General features: G+C 33.9%; 1 protein-coding gene across 2 annotated transcripts in view; it reads right to left on the bottom strand.

The window, feature by feature from the left end:
• Positions 1-20,462, bottom strand: part of Smarcc1 (SWI/SNF related, matrix associated, actin dependent regulator of chromatin subfamily c member 1) — a 164,623-nt gene that overhangs the window by 60,754 nt on the left and 83,407 nt on the right. For both annotated transcript variants that reach the window (XM_047532340.1, XM_047532341.1), the window contains exons 14-19: positions 18,759-18,880; positions 14,625-14,696; positions 12,194-12,307; positions 11,361-11,514; positions 10,320-10,433; positions 5,476-5,535 (exon numbers count right to left, since the gene is read on the bottom strand). In XM_047532340.1, the coding sequence (XP_047388296.1) occupies positions 5,476-5,535; positions 10,320-10,433; positions 11,361-11,514; positions 12,194-12,307; positions 14,625-14,696; positions 18,759-18,880 (636 nt within the window). The remainder of the gene's footprint in view (positions 1-5,475; positions 5,536-10,319; positions 10,434-11,360; positions 11,515-12,193; positions 12,308-14,624; positions 14,697-18,758; positions 18,881-20,462) is intronic.

The following is a 20,462-nucleotide window of genomic DNA, read 5'->3' as shown; positions in this document are numbered from 1 at the left end:
CAATGTGGCAAGGCCTTAAGCAATTTAATGAGACCCTAGCTCAATAAATAAATAAAAAATAAATAAAGTAAAAAGGCTGGGGAAGTAGTTTAGTGATAAAGTGATCTGGGTTCAATCCTCAGTTAAAAAAAAAGGTCAAGGAATTAGTACAGCATGTTGATGCATATTTATAATCCCAACTGCTTGGGAGGCTAAGGCAAGAGGATTACCAGGCAAGCCTGGGTAACTTAGCAAGACACTATCACAAAAAAATTAAAAAAAAAAAAAATATTTTCAGTTGTAGATGGACACAATACCTCTTTATTGTGTGGTGCTGAGGTTCAAACCCAATGCCTCAGAAGTGTTAGGCAATCGCTCTACCACTGAGCTACAACCCAGTTGCTATCAAAAAAATTTTTTAAAAAGTTTTAAAAGGGTTGGGGATGTAGCTCAGTGGCAAAGTGCTTACTTAGAATGTATAGGCCCTGTTCCTTTTTCTTTTTGGTAGTGTTGCAGATGGGCCCTTTGACATGTTGGGCAAGTGCTCTGCTAGTGAGCTATATCACTAGCCCCAGGGCTGAGGTTCTCAAACAGGGGCAATTACACCTTTTTGGAGACAATGGAAAGGTCTGTAGGGAGATGACACTGGTATCTAGTGAGTGAAGACCATGGATGTTGTTAAATATCCTAAAACGCACACAGGAACACCTCACCCCCCACAATCATATGGCTCAAATGTTAATAATGCTGTGAATTAAAACCCGTTTCAAAGCCTAATTTGCTGTGAGATGAGTTTTCTACAATAGTTCACTTTATGTCTACTTGCCTCAGTGAATTTATAATCCTGGGCTCCCGATGTCGCTCCAGGCTTTCATTCTTGCTGGAGTGATAGAGGACAATTCTAAAACCAAACTAGCAAATGCTCTTACTCATTAAATCCCTTGAAAAATTAGGAAAATTATGAGTTTCCTCTGGATAGTCTCAGGTAGTTCTACGGGGCATTACTTAGAGAAAAGACCCAGAATGTAAGAAAAAAGAAAATCTATTTTTACCAGGCTCCTTGAAGCCAAAAATATACCTACTGGGACTGTCTCACATTCCTCATTACAGGTAGAACATGCTCTATCATAACCTTTTCCAATGAACTTGTTAACTTAATTTTTTTCTTCATTCATTTTCCTTCAGCCAACACTACCACCAAAAAAGAAAGTTCAACTTTTTTTCTCTTTCTTTATTTGGGGTACATTACCAGTCCTTTCTTTTTTTTTTTTTTTAGTTGTAGATGGACACAACGTCTTTATTTATTTATGTGGTGCTAAGGAACGAACCCAGTGCTCCATGCATGTGAGGCAAGTGCTCTACCAACTGAGCCACAACCCCAGCCCAGTCCTTTCTATTTTTGAGACAGTTTCACTAAAGTTGTGGAGGTTAGTTTTGAACCTGGGATCCTCCTGCCTCAGCCTCCCCAGGTAGCTAGAATTATAAAGTATGCACCACCATTCCTGGTGAAAATTTAGGTTTTTTTCCTCCAGAATAAAGTTGGAGTTGGGGACCTTTCAAAATGCAAAATCTAAGCAAGCGTTAGCATCTACAACAGCGTAAGGCTCAGAAAGAGTGAAATGTCATAACCTGGAGACTGATCGTAGCATTACATGAAAGGGGAAATTCAAGAGAAGATTTCAATAGGGAACAAGGTGAAAGACTGGCCAGGAAGGAAGTAGACTGACATACAGAAAAGAAGTTTTTATAGATATTTATTCAAGGATCAAGTCTTCATACTTAGATTCTTGGAACTTGCTTTTCTTCCTGTACTTCAATTCATCTTTCTTTGTATTGCTAAACTGAAGTATGACTCATAAAAAACACTTTCTACCCTGCCTAAAACAATTTCACTCCTCATTATTATCTTATGAAGTTAAGGTCAAATGTCACCAGGAGTCTGCTACCTCACTCTCTCTTCTTAAAGTTCCAGGAACACCCAGACCCCACAACACTTCTTATGTATTGTGCTTATGTATAATTTGTCCTATACTAGAAACACCTTGTTAGAACAAATATGTCCATACCATCCCCAGAAAGCTGTTCATTTTATCTTCTATATGCAGCCCATTTGCACAGCAGCTTTTCTGTATTTGTCTGATGCTCTGGGTACCTCCCATAATGAAATTGGGAATATTGCATTCGAGTTTTATGTTTTATCTATTTCACCTGTTAGATTAAGAACTCTGATGGGGCTGGGGATATAGCTCAGTTGGTAGAGGGCCTGCCTCACATGCAGTGCCTGGGTTCAATCCCCAGCACCACAAAAAAAAAAAAAAAAAAAAAAAAAAAAAAGAACTCTGATGGTAGGCAATGTCATCCCAATCTGTAGTGTCTGTCACATTGCCTGAAACACAGAACCTAATAAAACTTACTGAATTTAGTCACATGAAATTGGAATAAATAAGGAAAAGGGAATTAACTTTCCTGATATTTGAACATTAACAGCATTATTTTCATAGTAGCACTGGTTTTTTGTTTTGGCAGTACTGGGGATTGAACTTGGCCTTACACAATGTAGGTAGGAGAACTGAGCTATACTCCCAGCATGGATACTCACCAAAAAAAGGCATCTTATTAAAACAAACAAACTGCTTTTCTTGCACTGGGGGGTATAGCTCAGTGGTAGAGCACTAGCCTCAGCATGTGTGAGGCCCTCAGTTTAATAACCAGCATTGAAACAAATAAACCTTTTCCTATACACACCTTTTAAATGGAAGACCTATTCATCTGTAGTGCAGTTCAAAACTGCACCGGACGAAATATTTCCTTGGTTGCCTATTAACAAAAGGCTGGGTGCGGTGGTGCATGCCTGTAATCTCAGTGACTCAGGAAGATGAGGCAGGAGAATTGCAAGTTTGAGACTAGTCTTGGTAAATTTGGGAAAGCCTATTTCAAAACTTAAAAAAAAAAAAAAAAAAGTTGTGATATCACTCAGTGATAGAATACCCGCTTCTCCCCAAAAAAGAGGGGACAAGAGAAAAGTGTACACACATGAGAAAACTTTTGAGCCAGTTTACTGAGCATCTTCTAATGCTATCATTTCTATAATTTAGTCAGCATAAAAAAATGTAAGAAGCTCAGTGCGGTGGTACACACCAGTAATCCCAGCAACTCAGGAGGTTGAGGAAGGAAGATTGCAGGTTTGAGATCAGCCTCAGCATCTTAGTGAGACCCTGTCTCAAAATTAAAAAAAAAAAAAAGGGCTGGTGATGTAGATTAGTGGTGAAGTGTCCCTGGGTTAAGTTCTTAGTGCTAAAAAAAAAAAAAAAAAGAAACTGTTCTCATGATATGCACAATAAAAAACCTTATGAATTTTATTTAAAATAAAGAATTTTATTTCCACTAATTATTTAAGAAAGAATAAATATATAACCTAGAAAGCAAAGAATAAAGACTAAAGTTAAGGGAGAACCAACAAGCCCACAAACTGAAGTCTTGTCAAGCCAAGGAACAACTATAAATGATGAGGTAGAATCAGTTGTGGACTGAAAAGAAATTGTGGAAACCTGTTTTACTCAAGCAAGCTTTCATCATCCTGATCTTACAACTTTTTAAAGCTAATATGGAAGCTTATATTACCCTTCATTTCTAACAATCAAAGATCTTTTTCAGTCAGGTACAGGGGACATGTCTATAATCCCAGCAATTCCAAAGGTTGAGGCAGGAAGATAATAAGTTCAAGACAAATCTCAGCAAGTTAGGAAGGCCCTAAGCCACTCATGAGACCCTGTCTCAAAAATAAAAATAAAAAGAGGTTGGGGATATGTTTCAGTGAATAAAGGAGGATAAAGTGCTCCTTTATCCAATGTATACATTCCAACTTTGGTTATATGCAAAACTGAAATTATGGTTTCAATATTTATAATAAGATAATGAAGTGAAAATAATAAAAGATATTAATCTTCAACATTCATTCAAGAAGTGTTTCATTAAAGGACCTTATCAAATAAACTTTTTAAAAAGAGTGGTCTCAAGAATAATCAAAAATATTTGGAATGCTACCTGTATCATACACTTGTCTAACTGAATGACATGATACATTTTGGGAAATAACCCCCCAGATTTATCAATTTATTAGGAAGAAATTTCAATGTGTCTTGGGTATGAATCCATTTAAAATTTTTCATCATTTCATATTCTTGAGGTATTAACTGCTATAAATAAATTATATAAATGGAAGATGTTAGTGGTAAACAATGCTGTTGGGAAATCTTTTGTTTCTCAATGTGCACATAACGTGTGTTGACTCAATTGCCTGTTGGAAAGACAAATCAAACTTAGCACAGATTCTATCTGCAGGAGAGAAAATGTACTATTGTTAAAGGATACTGTGGTTTTCTTGGATATGTTTAGAATAAACAGTAGCTCAGTCATACTTTTCTCACTCTGTATTTACTATCCATTAATCTTAAATACGGAAGAAAATTCTGAGTGTCAATGGGCTGTGAGAAAAATTATGTTGTTGTTTCCAGTGATATTTGTACAACTAAATTTCTCCCCAGAGACCAAAGATTCCAAAACAATAATACAAAAGGAAGTTATATTCCCTTGTAAGTATTGAGGACACTGTTATTTTAAATTAACATCCATGGCAGATATAGCTAGACCAAACAGTCCTGAAATAAAAAAGTGGGTCAGAAAAGCTCTCCTCGTATCACTGATACCAATTGCAGATGAGAAAAAATTTAAATAGTAGCGAACCCCCTATAACAAGAAATGTGTTTGGATTTTGATCACAAGATGAAGAGGGGTTGGGGAAGGAAAGAAAAATATAGAAATAGAGGTAGGGAGAACGAGAGAGAGAAAGAACAAGTTTTAAAAAAGAAGTATTTTAGTACACCACTAAAACTTATAAAAGAAACTCAACTGTTGGAAAAACCTGAGAAACCAAATCAAAGCTCTATAGAAACCAAGATGTCATCAGGCCCATTACATCTTAAAATGAGGTTCAAGGAGCCAATAAGGATCAAACTCTTTAAGAAAGACTGTGAAGTCAAATAATTTTCATGATAATACTAAAAATCACTTTTTCATTATGTTGACATGTGTACTGATGCAGTGGGGGCATCTTAGTACAAATCAAGGTGGTAACAGCTAAGATCAAACTGTCTTAGTAGCCACAACATTCATTGCCACACCCCCAAAACAAAACTAAGTCAGTTTTACTTAAACATTTCCTTGCTGAAACTGTAAATGTTGATTCTTTTTATTTTATTAAACCTGCTTGTATAAATATGTTTAATATTTAGTGATAAGAAGTGGGAAGTATAAGGAAGGATTAAATGTTCATTATTAAAGCATGAGGGCTGTCTAAAGGAAAAGCACTGTGTCAACTGCTTGAGTCTTGAGGGTAATTGTTTTAATTAAACACTTCAGGTATATTTAAAATCCTAGTCAGAATATTGGTACACATCTCTTATGTGGATAAAAGGTGTCCACCATCAGTCAACTTACCTCCAGAAGTAGAAGGGTCTCCTGTTCTGTCCACTCTCTTCCAGCACTAGCACCTTTACTCTAAAGAAGCAAAATCAACAATTATTTGCTCATAAAGGATGAATATGGACGGAAGTAAGCAAGATTTCTTTTTAAGTTCACAGAACTATTATATGCAAATATGCAAAGTAAGTCCCTCAAAATATAAAATACTTTCGGAACTTAATTTCCAACAAAAAGTCATCATATTTCAAAACTGTCAGGGACTCATGAACAATCTGGACATGTTACTTCTATTATTTTGATACTTGGAAAAACATTTTGCAGACAACAAAGACACAGTACTTTAATGCATATCACGAACTGACTGTAATATAACAAATATTTTCAAATATAACTTGAACTTTTCTCAAGATTCCAAGATAAGATGTTCTACATATATAAAACACTGACAGGTTCACGATTCTAATTCCGCCAAGTTTATTTTAACTCATTTTAACATCCTTGATTTAAAGTCTCCAATTCCCTAAATTCCAAATTACCTCTTTAATGTTTTATAGCTTACAAATATTGTGTACATGGAGATATGATGAGAAAACTGAGTTCGTGCTGTGTAAAAATTAGTTTATGAATTGATTTATACTTTCTCATTTACAGACCCTGCTCCATTCACAGATCTCAGAGGACTGAATTTGTGGTAGGATTAATTTTATTCTTTGGCTATAAATATTACTAATTCAAAATAGATGTTCTAGGATATTATCCCTGTCTCAGTACTCTAATTTGTGAGATTATAATTTAATAAGAAAAAAGAAAATTTCCACAGCCCATGATTTTCTTGTGTCAATGAAGCTTTTCAATTTAAATGACTGAACCTTTCCATGCATTTGGGTCATATACTACAGGTAATAAATTATGATTTGTTAAGTCACTGGGATATTCAATTCATATCAGTCTGAAATATCTTTTCATTTGGAGTGGAGGTGGGAAGAAGATACATGTACCTGTAACTCATAATACGTTACTCAGATTCCCTGAGGTTTACTTTAAAATAACTAAAGGTTCTTTCTAATGAAACAGAATCAGAGGTGACCAATCAAATTTAGAGGTCAAGAAGAATAAAATTCATTAACATTTCATCTAAATTCTGAAGAACTAAAAGTCAAGGGAATACAGGGAAGATCTATACATGAACATCAGTTGGGTAGGTCTTCAGCAAACATTTCCCCATTTCTTTGGCACAATGTGTAACACCGACTTTGTCCATACTCTCTGGCTTAAGTCAATCTTTCTCCTCTTGATACCAATTGGTTCAAGGAAGAGAACATGTAGCCTCATCAGGGTCCATGAAATGTTTATTGGGGTTTCTGCATAATTTATTTTTTTCTTTTGATTTATTGAGATATGATACACACATACACACACACACACACACAATGTACATATACATATTTAGTGGGCTGCTTGATACAATTTTACTTATAACTCATGTAATACATTTTACATCAAAACCCCAAATACTCCTTTAAATCTCAAGTTAACAGTCACCCTCAAGAGTACACACTATTCTGAACACTTCTACCATAGGTTAGATTTCTTGGAACTGAATTTTAAATTAATGAAATCATACAACACGTAGTCTGTGAGGTCTGGTTTCTTTTTCAATTTTATGTCAATGAGATTCACCCAGGTTTTTATGTTGAAGAAGTAGTTATGTTTATGTAGTATTACACTGTCTGAACAAAAAACAAATTTTACTATTCATATATTTTGGTTGTGTATACTGTTTTGCTATTTTGATTAAAATTAAAATGGACATACTTATAGATGCATTTGTACATTTTTTGTTATACTCATTTATCAACATACCCATATCTTAGGGGTGTAGATGGGTGTAGGGGTGTGTGTGTGTGTGTAATTGGGTATCTACATATGTGTACAAATGTATGTAATTGGATATATATTTAGTGTGCACTCTACTTTCAATTTCTCAGAATTTATATATGTTGGTATTTTTTTCTTCCTTAAATGTTTGATACAAATCCGTGAAATCATCTGGGCCAAGAGTTTGTTCTGAGGAACATATTTACCTGCATACTGATATATTAGATATAAGGCCCCTCAGGGGCATTAGTTATTGTCTTTCTAACCTGTAGCATCAGTATTTATATACGCTTTCATTAATGATCAGTAATTTGTTTCTTCCTTTTTCTTATCACTCTGGATGGAGATTTATCAAATTTATTCATCAGTTCCAGGAACATCTCCTTATTCCATTAATTATGTTTGGAGTTTCTACTTTAATTTTGTTGTTATCAGTCAACTATATTTATTATACATGTATGAAATTATACAATGTGATTGTCATGATTTTATGTCATTAATGTGACTATGATTTCAAACCTTTTAAATTTACCGAGATTCACTTTATGGCTCAGAATTGGGTCTAATTTGGTGAATGTTCCCTGGAACTTGAACAGTTCTTTTGCTCTCTTTTTTACAAATACCAAATAAATAGTTCATGCTGGCTGATGGTACTATTCTAAGACTTTTATATTCTTAATGACATTATTGCCTCTATCAATGACTGAGAAAGGATTACTGTAATCTTCAACTATAATTGTGTGTTTGTCTTTTCCTCCTTTCAGTTGTCTTTCTGCATTTCAATGCTCTTTAATGAGGTGCATATATATGCCTTCATCATTATGAAATATGTTTAACTCTTAACTTTTTCTGATGTCTACTTTTACTAATATTAAATATTTTCCAATAATATAGGGGGGCTTGGGTTTTATTCTGATTAGTGTTTACAAGGTGATATCTTCCTCACTTCTTACTCCGTTACTTTGTGCCTTTTATTTGAAGTGGGTTTCTTATGGAAAACATCTTATTCTTGATTTGGTAATCCAATAGAGTAATTTTTGCTCTTTGAGTATTAAAACCACCTTTTTTTTTTTTAAAATGGTGCTGAGGATTGAACCCAGGCCCCTGTGCCAGGCAAGCACTCTACCACTGAGCAACAATGCCAGCTCCAAATCACTTATTTTTATTATCATTATTATTGCTAGGGTCAGATGTGAACATACAACCTTGTTGTATGTACAACCTTCCAATCAGTTCCTTCTCCCTTCCTTCTTATGGAGTAAGATATATTTTTTATTGTGTTTTTACCTTCATTATTTTTTTATTAGTTACACTTTTGTAAGTAATTGTGGTTAAGATTTATAATACTCATATCTAACTATCACAGTGTACTTTCAAATACCATTTTAGCACTTGATGTAAAGATTAAGTACCTTAGTACACTATACTTACATTTTTCCCTCCTATCCTTCAAGCTAAATGTTTGGAATCTAACAGCCTTATATTATAGTCTTAAACATACACAGTTTCACTTTTGCTATAAATAATCCCTTATTGTTTTTAAAATTTAAAAAGAATTGAAAATTTTTATACTGATTCACACGTTGACTTTTCTGGCACTCTCTTCTTCCATGTCAATGCATTCCATTTCCAAAAATGTTGGGTCAAATTATAGTTTATCCTGTATCAATATTTTCCTCATTTCTAAATAATGCAAGCTTTATATCAAATTAACTAAATTTAATCTCCAAGCAACTTTTTGCCATTTCTTCATGCCATAAACTCCCCCTTTTAAAAAGTCTATATTCCTTTATGTTTATCTTCGTTCACTCTTTTCTGTTCTTCTTATTCCTTCCTAGAGTCATGTGCTTCCATCTGGGATTATTACTCTTCATTCTGAAGAATTCCATTAGTGCCTTCAGTGTAAGCTACTGAAGTTCTTCATGTTCTTTAAAGTCTGCGAACAGCTTTACTCTATCTTCCATTACAAAGGTATTTCTACTGGATACGGAATTCCAAAGTGACAATCTTTTTTATTACTTTAAAATATTATTCTATTTGTTCTCTCAACTCTAATATTTTCTGTTGAAAATTCAGCTAGTTTTTTTTTTATTATTCCTTTGAATTTAAAATATTCTTTTCTATCCCCCTTCCTACACTTGAACTGGCTTCTTTTAACATAATATTTTTAAGAGATTAAGCATAATAATAGGTTTGGGTATGGTTTTCTCTGTTCAAATTTCAATCTATTTGGTGAGTATCTGATTGATTTTCAATAGTTTCAGAAAATTTTTAGTCATCATATTTTCAGAAATCACTCCTCCTCCACTCTTTTTCTTCTTCTGGGCCTAAAGAAATACATTAATTCTTGGGCTGGGGATATGGCTCAGTGGTTAAGCGCATGCCTAGCACGTGTGATGCACATGTGAGTTCGATTCTCAGCACCACATATAAATAAATGAATAAAATATAGGCCCATCAATATCTAAAAAAATGGTTATGATATTAAATTTAAAAGAAATATATTAATTCTTTTGACTGGATATCTCTTGCACTCTCCTCTCTTTGTCCTGTCTTCTCCCCACCACCACACACTTCCTTTTTGTCTTACTGTTTCAGTATATTTCAGCTAATATATCTACGAACATGTCTGAGTTCACTAACATGTCTTTTGCTATATCCAGTCTGCTGTTAAAGTCTTCCAATGAGTTTATTTTAGGTATAATTTTCAATTCTAGAATATTCATGATTCTTTAAATATATTCCAGTTTTCAAATTCTCCACTTCCCCAAGTATACTGTTCATAGTTATTTTAAAATACCTATCTGGTAACCATGAGGAAAAAAGGATGATTGTTGTTTTATAAAATGCCATCAGATTTCCACAGAAAGCTCACTTCATTCCTCCACAGATTTTATTTCTCATGGAAAACAATGCATCTTAGAAGAACAAAGAGGACATCCTGGGTTGTAGTCTGTGTATGTTTACAAAAAATTTCTTACCTTTGCTAATGTTTTCTTGGAGTAGATGTCAGTACGGAGACCAAAGTTCTGCAAATCAATTGGTTTTTCCTTGTTCTTCTCAGGAAAATTTAACATCTGCTGAGCAGCAGGTACCTTTGAGTCAGATAAATGATAAATTATTGTATTAACCTATTCAAAGTGAAGGGAATAAAGGTTTTTTAACACTGGCACTTACATCACTCCTGGTGAATTTTCTATAAAAAAAGAAAAACGAACAACAACAAAACCAAAAACATTCAACCAACCAACCAAACAAAACCAACCAAAACACTGAAGACTCCACATTATACTTGTAACAAAAATTCAACAAGCAAGAAACATTTTTTGACATTTTTGACTGGGTTCTGTGGTGCCCACCATAATCCTAGCAACTCAGGAGAATGAGGCAAAGGGATGGCAAGTTAAAGGCCAGTCTAAACAACTTAGAACAAGACCCTCAGAAATGTTGGTGTTTTTTTTTGTTTCTGAAAGATTAATTTTTAAAAAAAATATGCTCTATAGTTCACATCAGAGGGAAATTTGTAGGTCAGGTTCATATTAGCCGATCTTAAGGCTATTTATAATTTGTTTGGCATAATAATATTTTCAACATGTGTATGGATGCCCACTTTTCAAAGCTTTGATCAATTTTTTTTGGTGTGTGGTGCTGGTAGTGGTAGAATTGGGGATTGAACACATTAACAGTCTATCACTCAGCAACATATCCAGTCCTTTTAATTTTTTGAAATTTTGAGACAGGGTCTTACTAAGTTGCCCAGATTGGCCTCAAACTTGCAATTCTCCTGCATCAATCTTCTGAGTCACTGTAATTATAGGTATATGTCACCATGCCCAGGAAACACTAAATGTTCTTAACAGATGCAAACATTTATAACAGCAAAACAAAACAAAACAAAACACAGACACACAAATTAACTCAAAAGCTATCAGCTAAGAAATAGGATAATAATTACTCCTGAACAGGAATGCTTCCAGTGGTTGTTGCCATCTAGGCCTGAAGAGAAGTCAGCATTAATTTACCTGAGGTGATCGAAGATGAAGAGGCACAAGCCCAGAGGGAGTATCAGCTAATACATTAAAATGAGGAGTAGGAGGAGGTCCCATTGCCATGGGTCGACTTTCTGGATCAACTTGATAATTAACGAGGCCCCACTGCTCTAAAAAGGCATGAACCCTAAAGAATAAAACTCTGGAAATTAAAATCTAGAAAATAACCTTATTTCTACAACCATAATCATGTCATTAAAAAACAAAAACACTTATAATTATGTCATAGTATATTCTATTGTCATGAATAACTAAAAAGAACCAATTAGAGAACAACAACAACAAACCAGAAAAGCAAGCAAATATATTCTCTGCAGGCTGTTAAACCACCAAAGTACCTGACAAATTCAGTCTGTTGTATGAGAGATAACTTCTACAAATCTAAAATATTGTGGATAATAAAGAAGCTCAAAACCCACTATAAAGTTTAATAGTTTTAATCACAGTAATGAGAACAAATGCTACTTAAGTCTATGATAAAAGAATTCACATGTAGATCCAATTCACAGAAGGAAATCCACATTTTGCTTTTTGTCTTTAGACAGATTTAAGACAGAGTCTATCCACTCCCCACCCACTGTCCATCTCTGCTCATTTTATGATTTGATTATAAAATTTAAAATCAATGGTAAAATACAGAAAACCAAATATTAAAAATGCTGAACACATGTTTATTACATTAAATTTATATTATCAAGGTTTAGATATTTTATTAATCAAAAACTCCAGTTTAATCAAATATTAAAAAGCAATGCATCAGTAACCATGTGCTGTGAAATATCTAAAAAGAAGTCAAAACAATTTACCTCATCACAGCACACACATCTCCAGTCAAGTTTCTCCGACAAGCAGTGCTGGTTAAATACTCTTGGGGGTTCAGACGGTATGTGTCAATCATAAAATTTCGATATGCCAAATATCTAAAAAGCATGGGCAAAATTCAGATTTTTTTCCCAGTGGTACTAAAAAGGAAACCAGGGCCTCTCTTATGCTAGGTTGTGTTCTACCACTGAACTACATCTTTTTGATCCCCAAGGGCAAAACTCTTAAGGTAGACATGCAAACCTTTCAGAAACAGTAACTCAAAGAACCAAAATTCTTCAGATTCGTCACAATTATATATAACAAAAAATTAAGACACCAGGCAACACACAATAGTGATACTATACTGAGTATTTACAGCTGTCAGTTAATTCAGAACTCCTATTAAGCAAAGCAACTATTTACTAGTGTACAACAAAAAAAATAGAGTGATTTGATGACGTTAATGTGAAGAAATAACCACAAACTTGGTCATGGTGGAGAAGGGATTTACAAATCATCCTTGGTAGGATGCAAAATCCATAGATAACACATGGTTTCTTAGGCCATCCACCTTACTACCATATATTTGGCATTTACTGTGTGCCAACCACTATTCTAAGCACTATCCATATAGTTTCTCAAGTAATCCTCAAAATCCATCTGTAAGGTAAGATCTTTTATTATCCCACTTACAGATGAGACAGAAACACAGACTGGTTAAAAACTGTTAGGCTATAAGGCTGTGAAACATAAAAGCCAGAATGAACACAGGCAGTATGGTGGCTTTGAAATCTATGCTCTTAACCTCTGCTCCAACTCATTTCTACAATCTTCCTACAGCCACAGGTCCATGTGGCTATGACATTGATTATATACAGTCTCATGGCAGCGATTCCAGGGAGACCCAGGAAGGCAACGAGTAAAACTGATGGAACCAAATTCAGAGATAAAACAAGAACATATGAAAACACAATAAAAATTAAGACTCATTGGCACAGCAGATTCCACAATGTATTCAAACATTTCCACCAAAAATATTTTAAAAATTGAGTATAAAGGAGTTTGAGATCTTACAATCACTCTTGACACACAAGTAAAACAAGACCTTGGTAGCCTGAGGTCAGTTATATTAAACAAGAAAAAGAGGACACTGATCAAAAGGGCTCCTCCTGAATAAGTACAGGTAGATACGTAAACAATGTAAGATTAATTTGTAAAGTGAAATACGCTAAAATGGAAAATAGTGCTTCTAAAGAGAAGGCTACCAAAACCCTTTAAGTATTCGCAAGTTCTGAAAATGGACAAATTCACTGGAAGAATAATATCATGTCAGAATAGGTGCAAAAAGAGGAAAGAGTAGAATGAATCTAAAATAATTTTTCTATGGATATATATAAAAATACCTAAGTGAATACCACCATCATGAACACCCACATTTTGTCAAAATGAATTCTATTGTTATGTATAACTAAAAAGAACCCCCCCAAAACACAAAATCCCCCCAAAAAACAAAAAGAAAAGAAAAAAGAATAGAGAATAGGTGCAAAAAAGTTATCAGGGCTTCCTATGCAGAGTCTGTGATTTTGGTTTTAAGTAATTCTTTAAATAGTATTTTGGAAAGGCTAACACCATATTTAACATTAAAAACTGGAATCTTAAACTACCATGGATTAACTACCACAAGAAAATGCTTATCATTGAACTATCTGGGTTACAAGATAGGCTTTATGTGACAAATTAGAAAAAACGCAATTCTTCCTTAATAGTTTAAACCTAAGTATCTATTTATGCAGTTGTATGTATGTAACAGTTAACAGATTAATACCATAAAGACAATACGTGAACAGTTATTTACAGTGTGAGGAGTGTGGATTATTATTTTAGAGACAGGATTTCCAGAAGTGTATGCTGACAGATTGCAAGGAAAAGATAAAAATACTTCCTGGCAGACCTTCTTCCGCCATTAAGTTCCTCTACTTCCAATAAAAAGTACAAACATGCTTTACGCAATTAAGATCAATTCATATGTAACTGTATCATCATAGCTAACATGCTTTAACTAGTAATCATTCATTAGGGAGATAAAAAAAAGATTCCATTTTCTCCTGGATTTTTATACATGAATATGTATAATCCATAACACACATGCAAACCAAAGTTGGGAACTCTAAGAACAAGAACTAAACACTCTACTGAATTTAATCTTTTAACTGCAAGAGGTAATGTAGTTCAAGGTTTAGGGAAAAAAATATTAAATAAAATTTTCACTGAGGTAAGGAATGCTATGCAGATAAGACATGAAGTGTTTCAGAGTAGACTGAGATGTACCAGCAAACTTCCAAAACCCAACAACAGCAAACATGGAAACAGCAAACTTTAAGAATCCCAACCATGAACACCCAAATAAAAAAGTTTTCTAAAGCACTGGCTCACATTTCTGGAGTCTTGGATTTGTTTTTTCCATTGAAAAATTCAGGAAGAGCACGACGTTCAATCACATGAATACTGAAAGGTGAAAAAAAAGGAAAAGAGGACTGAGAATATTGCTTCAAAAAGAATGAAATCTTGATATTTGAGTTATGGTTGTTTAATTTTCAAAGTAAAACTGATAAATCTAACTACTGAGCACTGGTTGGCAAAATTAATTACACTGAACAAATACCTTGGAATTAACAGAATACCACAAGGTTAACAAAAACTTCCCCTCTCTTACCATCAATACTTAACTGTGATTTTTCTTTCATTGTGGTGCTGGAGATTGAACTGAAGTCTCACACAACTAGGCAAATGCTCTACCACTGAACAACACTACCACCCCAAGCAAGTAGTGTAGTTTTATTCCCATAACCAAACTCAAAAACTTTTGCCAACATACCAAAGCTACATTTTTAAATATTTTGTCATAGCATGCCATGACTAAACAGAGTCCTTAGAAAGACTCTGGAAACTGGATGATCAAAATCATGATATTCAGAATGATGAACAATTAAACAAATGACCAACCAAAAGACAATGGAATTTATAAATAATCAGCTACTCAAACTCTTATCCATTTGCCTTTGTTCAGTCCACAGAAACTGTGGAGGACTGAAATTTATTTTCCAGTTCAGTGATCTGCTGTTTATAGTAAGATATAGAACTAATTTTCAACATCAAATAAAAGCACTTGATAATTTTATAAAATGTTAAAAGTCACAAGTACTGCAGACACCATGTAAAATGAGCAGCCATAACAAACTACACCAAGGAACAAACTGTATACCTAACATGACGTTTTTGATGCTCATACTAATCAGTGTTTCTTTCTGATGACATCTGAGTTTCCCAGATACACGTTACCCATTAGTTAGATGGGAAAGAGCAAATAAAAGGTCTATGAACAAAGCTCATCTTCCCTTTCCCTGGGTTCTGCAACCCTGAATTCAATCTACCACATGTTGAAATATTTGGATAAAAAATTATGAGGCCGAAGGTACAGTTCAGTGGTAGAACTTAAGACCACGCATAAGCTCCCAAATCGCCACCAAATGTTAAAAACAAACAACAATTAAAAAAAAAAAAAAAAAAGAAGAAAAAGAAAAATTCACATCTGAATAAAACACAGACTTTTTTCCCTAATAATTATTTCCTAGATAATAGAGTGTAACAACTATTTCCATAATGTTTTCATTATGTTGGGTATTATGAATCACCTAGATATAATTTAAATTATATGAAAGAAGGTGCACAGGTTATACGCAAATACTATGCTATTTTATATTCTCATAGACATGAGAATCTGAGAATTTGGCTAAACTTGTGGTCCTCAGAACCAATCTATTGCAGATACCAAGAAATGACTGCATAACTAAAACTATTCACTCTCATTATCTGGTTAACAATTAAACTAAATTGTATTTATTCTGTCAAACACTACAAATACAATGAATTACTGCAAAACTTCAAGGAAGATGATTTCTAAAAGGAATTAATGACATACACAAATATATGTTTATATATCAGTTTTCAAGTTTTACAATAAAAAGAATAATTGTAAGCAATTAATTACACAGTTCTAACATAATTCCCATTGTTTTTGTTGTTATATGTTTGGAAGAGTTCACCAAAAACCATTTCTCCATTCATTTACACTAATACACAAAAATTTCTATGGTCAGGTAATTTCTTTTTCAAAATCCATGTATGAGGTGTTGGCAGCTGGTTCTTTAGGTTATAAAATAAGTCACATACTGTATGAATTGTGGAAGGAGTTAAAAATGAAGAATAAGAGAATCTGAATTCTTCCAATTATCATCTCTGGAACTTTGGAACACTTCATCTGAAGTGGCCTTAATCCCATTTATAAAATAGGAATATACCTAATCTCCACTACCCAGTTAACAACACACATTGTGACACACACAGGTGGATCACATAAATCAAGTGTTTTTGTGGTGGACTTGGTGGTACACGCCCATAATCAGTTCAGGAGGCTGAGGTAGTAGGATTCCAAGTCCAAAAAAAGCCAGCCTCAGCAATTTAGCAAGGCCCTAAGCAACTTAGCAAGACCCAGTCTCAATATAAAAAGGGGGTGGGAATGTCAATCAGTGTTTGAGCGTCCCTGGATTCAATGCCCACTACCAAAAACTAAGTGTTTTTGTAACCTATAAAACCCTACATACTTACATATTGTTGTGACTTTTCCCTTTTTGAATATTAAAGGAAAAGAATACTCATTACTCATAAGTCTAATCATCTTAAGACATTCTGCTAGTGTGTTCTAAAGTCAAGCAATTTTAATGCAATAAAATCTTACTAGTTTTTGAATAAAAATATTGGTTAGCAAAAATCCTAAAGGCAGATCATGTTTTTTAAAAACAATTTTCTGAGCCAGGTGCAATGATACACATCTATAATTCCAGTGACTCAGGAGGTTGAGGCAGGAGGATCCCAAGATCAAGGTAAGTCTCAGCAACTTAGCAAGACAGTAAGCAATTTATAGTGAGAATTTGTCTCAAAATACAAAATAAAGTGCTAAGGACTTAGCTTAGTGGTAAAGTACCCCCAAATTCAATACCCAGTACCAACAATTTAAAAAAAAAATTACTATTTAGTATATGTCACACATTAATTAGTAATTGTTTACTGAAGGAAAAATGGGTCAGTTGACAAAGGTTACATTAAAAATATATAAACATAATTTAACTAGGAAACAAAAAAAAGAGTGACTTTAAATTCCTGAATGTTAAAAATCTGCAAATAATGATACCAAAAAATAATTAAGCACAATTTGTAGAGAAGCTTGATTCTCAAAGAAGAGGTATATGTGTATTCTATTATAGCCTCTAACTATTCAAAGTATTTGAAATAGCATTCATTTGGTTTTTAGCATGCAGAAAGGTCTCAATATTTGAGCACAACCAAGGTTTTGGACAAAACAATAAAGCTCTAGTGAACCATATACTGTATTTTCCGCCCCATGTTGGTACTGGGGATTAAACCCAGGGCTTTGCACATCCTAAGCAAGCACACCACCACTGAGGTAAATCCCCAGTCCCTCACCTCCCCTTTTTATTAAATTTTTTTTTTAGTTATCAGTGGACCTCTATTTTTTATTTATATGCAGTGCTGAGAATTGAGCCTAGTGCCTCACAAATGCTAGGCAAGCGCTCTACCACTAAATCACAACCCCAAACCCCTCCCCTTTTTTTTGAGATAGGTTCATTCGAAGTTGCCTAGGCTGGACTTGAACTTGTAAATCATCCGGTCTCCGCCTCTCAAGTAACTGGGATTATAGGTGTATGCCACTGACCCTGGCTCTATATTCTTTTAAATTGTCTTTGAAGTCTATATATAGATACCTAGAAAGATGTACTTAAAATTGCATCTATCCATAAAGAATAAAACAATAATCATTAAGAATAGGAAAAAATTATCTTAAAAATCCCCCAAGATCCGAGTAACTGAGCATCATGGAAGTAAGTACACAAGTTTCATATGAATAACTACTTAAAAACATTAACATTTTTAATTACCCCTATTTGGAAGGGTAATTTCTGGTACTTAAATATTTAGAAATAAAAAATTTAAACAGACAACCCAATATGAAATAGAGATAACCTTTAAACAATCAATAAATAAAATATCTAGGACTATAGTTATTTCCAACCATACCCCCAAAGAGGTCTGTTTTCTCAAGTTTTTTTTTTTTTACATACCAGGGTTTATACTGAAAAAGACTTCTATAGTTAAAATATTTCCTATTAATACAAAGCTTAATATGGTAATGAGAACTGTTTTTGGTTTATATAGTTAACATTTCAAATCATAATAAACATTTTTCCTCTGTGAATTATAACTGAATCCAAATGACTTATGTTAAAGTCCACAAAATTTTACAACCTACATTATAATTTTCACCTCTAAATTGTTTTAAAAGACACAGCTAAAAGATCAAAATCACCTTCCTTCCCCCTTCATCCAATATGACAGTAATTCCTGATGTGGGACTGAGGCTCAAAACCTGATTTCAAGGAACACTTTCCCATTCCTTAGTACAATTCTCGCAGATGGATGTGGCCCACTCACCAGTTATAATCAAACCATGATGCATAGCTGGGAATAATAATGTGATTAGTCTGCTCTGTCACATTATCTTCACCAGGATCAACTGACCGACTCTGATCACCTTTGCTAGGATCTTCATCTTCCTATAGAAAAGAAGTCAAAGTTCAAAGGAGAGAACTAGAGAGATAAACAGCTTACTTTTGATATTAGTTCAAATTTTTAAAAACCAGGAAAACAAATTTCAAGTATAAATAATTCCATTTTTAAGGAACAAAGTGGCTAGCTGACAGCAGATTTCATTCCTCCTTTTTACAAATTTGGGAACGGACTCATAAAATAACTATCTCAAGTTGAATGAAGAAAGGTGTTTCTATAATGAATTCAAAAGCTTAAATCTCTTTTCATAACAGCTTCTTTTTCATTTGTTCAGTTTAATTTAATCCCTGTCCACAAATCTAAATTACTAGTTCTGACATTACTTATAAGGAGGAAAAGGATACTAACAAGTCACAATGATAGGATAGCCTCTACTACAAACTCTGAGCACTTAAATATCTAAGAATAACCCTATGTGAACTATCTCACTTATTCCTCATGACCAGCCAATAACAACAGCAGATAATAATTTCTTGTCAATGAGAAAATGATACACAGAGCTATTAAGTTATAAGCAGAAGTTAAGTCAAGGCAGTTCATCTAGATAGAAGTTTATACTCTTAATTACTTTGATTGCTACTTAAGACTTGTTCTGACTTTTTATCAGAGGCACTGAAAGTGAACCTCCTGCCAAAACTGACTTCCAAATAGAGTAATTTCAAAATTATTCCTTTAGGTCAAAACACAACGTCTGATGATATCAGTCAACAGTAATAATAATTACTTTAAAATAACACTTCTAATATACTGTTTATATCCAAAAGGATCCATTAGCCCAGAAATTTTCTATATACATTTTTCTTTCAAATCTAAATCTAATCAAATTCTATATTATATATATATATGTATGATATATATATATATATATATATATCATATCTCTGAAGTTTATTTTAATCCCTGCCTCCCTTTTTTAGTATTTCATGCTATCAATTTTTTTTTTTTTGGTGTTGGGGATTGAACCCAGGGCCTTGTGCTTGCGAGGCTACCAACTGAGCTATCTCCCCAACCCACCTATTAAAATGTTTAAAGAATCTAGATCGGGGCTGGGAATATAGCTCAGTTGATAAGAGTGCTTGCCTCCCATGCATAAGGCCCTGGGTTTAATTCCCAGCAACACACACACACACACACACACAAAATCAGATCAACATTTTATAGAATATTTTTAAAAGTCTCTGATTGATTCTTCATAATTAGCTTCAGAATAAAAATTTTTATCAAGAAAACTAAAGGAAATAATAAGTGTTTTGACATTCATAAAGTCATTCACTTTTGTACAGTTAAATCTATCAAATTTCATTTGTGCTATTTTTACTATTTTTAACCTTATGAAATTCTTTTCTATTAAGAAACTACATAGGTAGGCATGGGGTGCACACCTATAATCCCAGCAACTTGGGAGTCTGAGACAGGAGGGACTGCAAGTTCGAGGTCAGACTGGACATTTTAAGACCCTGCCTCAAAATAAAAAATAAAAAGGGTTGCATGTGTAGCTCAATTCTAACAGCAGTGCCCCTGGGGTCAATCTTGAGTGCAGGAGGGGGAGGGGGAGGTAAAGAAACTAGA

Source organism: Sciurus carolinensis, chromosome 17, assembly GCF_902686445.1.
Source record: "Sciurus carolinensis chromosome 17, mSciCar1.2, whole genome shotgun sequence".
Classification (NCBI taxonomy): Eukaryota; Metazoa; Chordata; class Mammalia; order Rodentia; family Sciuridae; genus Sciurus; species Sciurus carolinensis.
The sequence above is the reverse complement of the archived record's forward strand: the minus strand, read 5'-3'. Positions and strand labels throughout refer to the sequence as shown.